General features: G+C 36.4%; 1 protein-coding gene across 1 annotated transcript; it reads left to right on the forward strand.

Annotated features, from left to right (window-relative positions):
• The first annotated feature begins 910 nt into the window (after nucleotides 1-910).
• Nucleotides 911-1,873, forward strand: LOC116350211 (BUD13 homolog). The gene is made up of 3 exons (XM_031781953.1): nucleotides 911-1,190; nucleotides 1,447-1,656; nucleotides 1,719-1,873. The coding sequence occupies exons 1-3, from the start codon at nucleotides 1,139-1,141 to the stop codon at nucleotides 1,856-1,858; spliced, it is 402 nt and encodes a 133-aa protein (XP_031637813.1). The 5' UTR covers nucleotides 911-1,138; the 3' UTR covers nucleotides 1,859-1,873.
• The last annotated feature ends 1,143 nt before the right edge of the window (nucleotides 1,874-3,016 follow it).

Here is a 3,016-nt window from a genome sequence, read left to right on the forward strand (position 1 = left end):
AGTTTTAAATCTTTCATTGGATATTTAACAATAAAATAATAACACGAAATTTTTTTAATAATTTAAAAAAAATAGTTTTTTCACGCAAAATCATTTTACACTGAACTTGCAAAATCAAAGTGTAAAATGACGATTCACTCTGAGAAGAAACAACTTCAGTGTAAATGGGCGAAATACAATGAACACATTCATGTTCACACTGTTCAATTTCTCTAAGCACGATTAACACTCACAGCAATGAAATCCCTACTACCGTGCTAGATGGTGTCGACACGAGTGGACGGATTTTTAAATTTATTTGAACTACGTCATGTTACTATACTTGTCCATTACAACGTACATGTAACAGAAGAAACACACAGTCCATGTCCTCGCTAGTGGACATGAACGAATTGAACCGTCAATGTGAACTAGATCAAGTATAGAACTTTACATAGGATCATATACGATGAATATGGATTACACAGTCTGTTTCAAAATACCGTCACCAATGTCGACACCATTTGACATCAAAATTTTGACAGTAAAAATATGTGTTATTGTTGTTGTCGTTTCATTGCTGCTCACAGAAGGCGTCAATTGTAATATTTGTGAACTCTGGTAGTAATTTACTAAATTACCACCATTACAATGTGCGGCATGGTGATTTTTGTATGTATTGTATTTGCTTTGCTGTGACAGCGCTGTACAGTATTACCACCAACACTGCGTTGAGCGATAGTAATATTGGTCAGCAAAGCAAATACAATACATACAAAAATCACCATGCCACACATTGTAATGGTGGTAATTTAGTAAATCACCACCAGAGTTCGCAAATATTACAATTGACGTCTTCTGTGAGTGTGTTAACACTACACTGAATTGGCTCGACAAAATTGTTTTCAATACCAGCAGGCAGTAGAAATTTTTACAATTGATTTCCAAATCTTCATATTTTATTTACAGAATCAATATAGTTGATGATGATATCGAATTATCACAAATATCACATGCAGCTGAATGTGAACTAGATAATTATACTTTCGGTGAAGATTTACCACAAATCGCAGGTATTATAGACGAAAGACCAGCAGATCTTATTGCAAAAGAAGACTACAAAACAAATGGAAAATGGAAAACAGTCGAAAGTGATGAAATGGTGAATTCATCGAAAAACCCAGATATTTCAATCAAAAAAAATTATTCACGTAATATATTGTAGATATAACTTATATAAATTATAAATAAAAATAAATGTTCAAATTACTTGAAACATTCGAAAGGCGTTCAAAAGTTTTAATTCGGTGAAGAACTTTTCGGTTCGAAGTTTAGGCTAATCACCACCAAGACGAAGTTCAAATCGAAATTTTAATTCATCAGATCAAAGTTATTCAAAACTTTTGAACGCCTTTGAGGAGATGTGTCAGGACATTGTAACAAATAGTCCTGATACATCTCCTCCAGGGCGCTTAAAAAACATAAACAGTAGTCCGGATGAATCACCACCAAGAAACTCAAAGCGGATTTTCAGTGAAGCACAAGCCATGTCTAGTTTATCAGCATCACCAGGATTGTCAAACTCAAAAGCATTGCGAGTGGAAAATGAACAGTTTCGAAAACGAGAAGATGATATGTTTGGACAAATGCAAAAGACTGATAAACGAAAGGACAATAGTGAGCATAATAATTGAATTTTTAAAATTTATTATTGACTTAATGTTTTTCTACAAATATAGATGTAATTTACGGCCGTAAAACGGGACGACATCGCCGTTTGCATGAAGATGATTGGAAAGATCGAGAAAAATTGCAGAAGGAGGAAGAGCGGAAAAAAATATATGATCGTTGGGGTATGTGCAACACGAGAATAGCTTAAAAATTTACTCAACAATGATTACTTCAATCTGGCCTCTACAGCCAGAGTTTCACTCCATTTGAACACTCTGACGTGGATTAGCATACATCAAATTAACTTGCATAAAAGCAAAGCTGCGACTGCACTTGTGTGTAAATCGATTTGTGATATGCAAACAAAAGAACAAAATTCCATTGAATTTTTTTTGGAATTTTCGCGATATTTCGAGAAATCTTGTGTCTAATCGTAAACTGAAGACATGAATGTGCGCATCGGGTCGGCAGCTACGTTTTGTATACTGTGCTGACAAAATAAATTAATATTGGCTGAACAAATTTTTACTAAATTGTATCACTTCGTCTTGGGGGCACTCAGTGCCCGCTAGTGTACTTTGTATGAAAAAATGGAAATTTTTCAATTTTTTATTTTGAATTTTCCCGATATTTTGAGAAATATTGTGTCATTTCGTACACTAAAGATCTGGGCATCCGGGCCGGGTGATTTTTCATCCGGGTTTGGCCTCGAAAATTTGGATTTATCCGGGCGATCTGGCAAGCTTAATTTATTCCTAAAACAGGAAAGGATGACTATACGATGAAAATTGATTGAAAGACATCTGAGAGAGATTTTGGATGCTTCGGGCCACGAAGGATGAAGGTGCCTTCGATAATGTATCATTCGATGCCATAAATAGAAGTATCAAAGATGTGGGTGCAAACCAAGTGATCCAAAACTGGATTGGTGCCATGCTCGGAACTAGAAACATAACCTTGCGCGCTCAGGATAGGGTTGTTACAGTGCACGCCACGCGAGGGACCCCTCAAGGTGGAGTTCTGTCGCCAATCCTCTGGCTATTAGTAGTGAATAGTCTTCTCAGAAGACTTCAAGAAGAAGGCCACGAAGCGATTGGTTATGCGGATGATCTGAGCATTATTTGTAGGGACAATTTCATGAGTACTCTATCATACAGAACCCAAGCAGCTGTAAAGCTGGTTGAAACTTGGTGTCGAGAGGTGGGCGCAGGGTAAATCCTGCAAAATCAGAATTGATTATATTCACTAAAAATCGCAGCCTACAGGGTTTCAGAAACCCAACTCTTTTTGTTTCAACAATCGAAAGAAGTGATAACGTAAAATACTTGGGCGTCATACTTGATTCGAAACTCAGTTGGCAAAACCA

This window comes from Contarinia nasturtii, unplaced genomic scaffold (assembly GCF_009176525.2).
Source record: "Contarinia nasturtii isolate CC-2019 unplaced genomic scaffold, AAFC_CNas_1.1 Cnas_scaffold_3879, whole genome shotgun sequence".
In the NCBI taxonomy this organism is placed as follows: Eukaryota; Metazoa; Arthropoda; class Insecta; order Diptera; family Cecidomyiidae; genus Contarinia; species Contarinia nasturtii.

What these genes read in the sequence shown, in the direction of transcription:
- LOC116350211 (XM_031781953.1), top strand. Translation starts at nt 1,139, where the DNA reads ATGGTGAATTCATCGAAAAACCCAGATATTTCAATCAAAAAAAATTAT. An exon ending in AATCAAAAAAAATTATTCAC is followed by an intron (nt 1,191 to 1,446) that starts GTAATATATTGT and finishes CATCTCCTCCAG; the next exon opens with GGCGCTTAAAAAACATAAAC. An exon ending in TGATAAACGAAAGGACAATA is followed by an intron (nt 1,657 to 1,718) that starts GTGAGCATAATA and finishes CTACAAATATAG; the next exon opens with ATGTAATTTACGGCCGTAAA.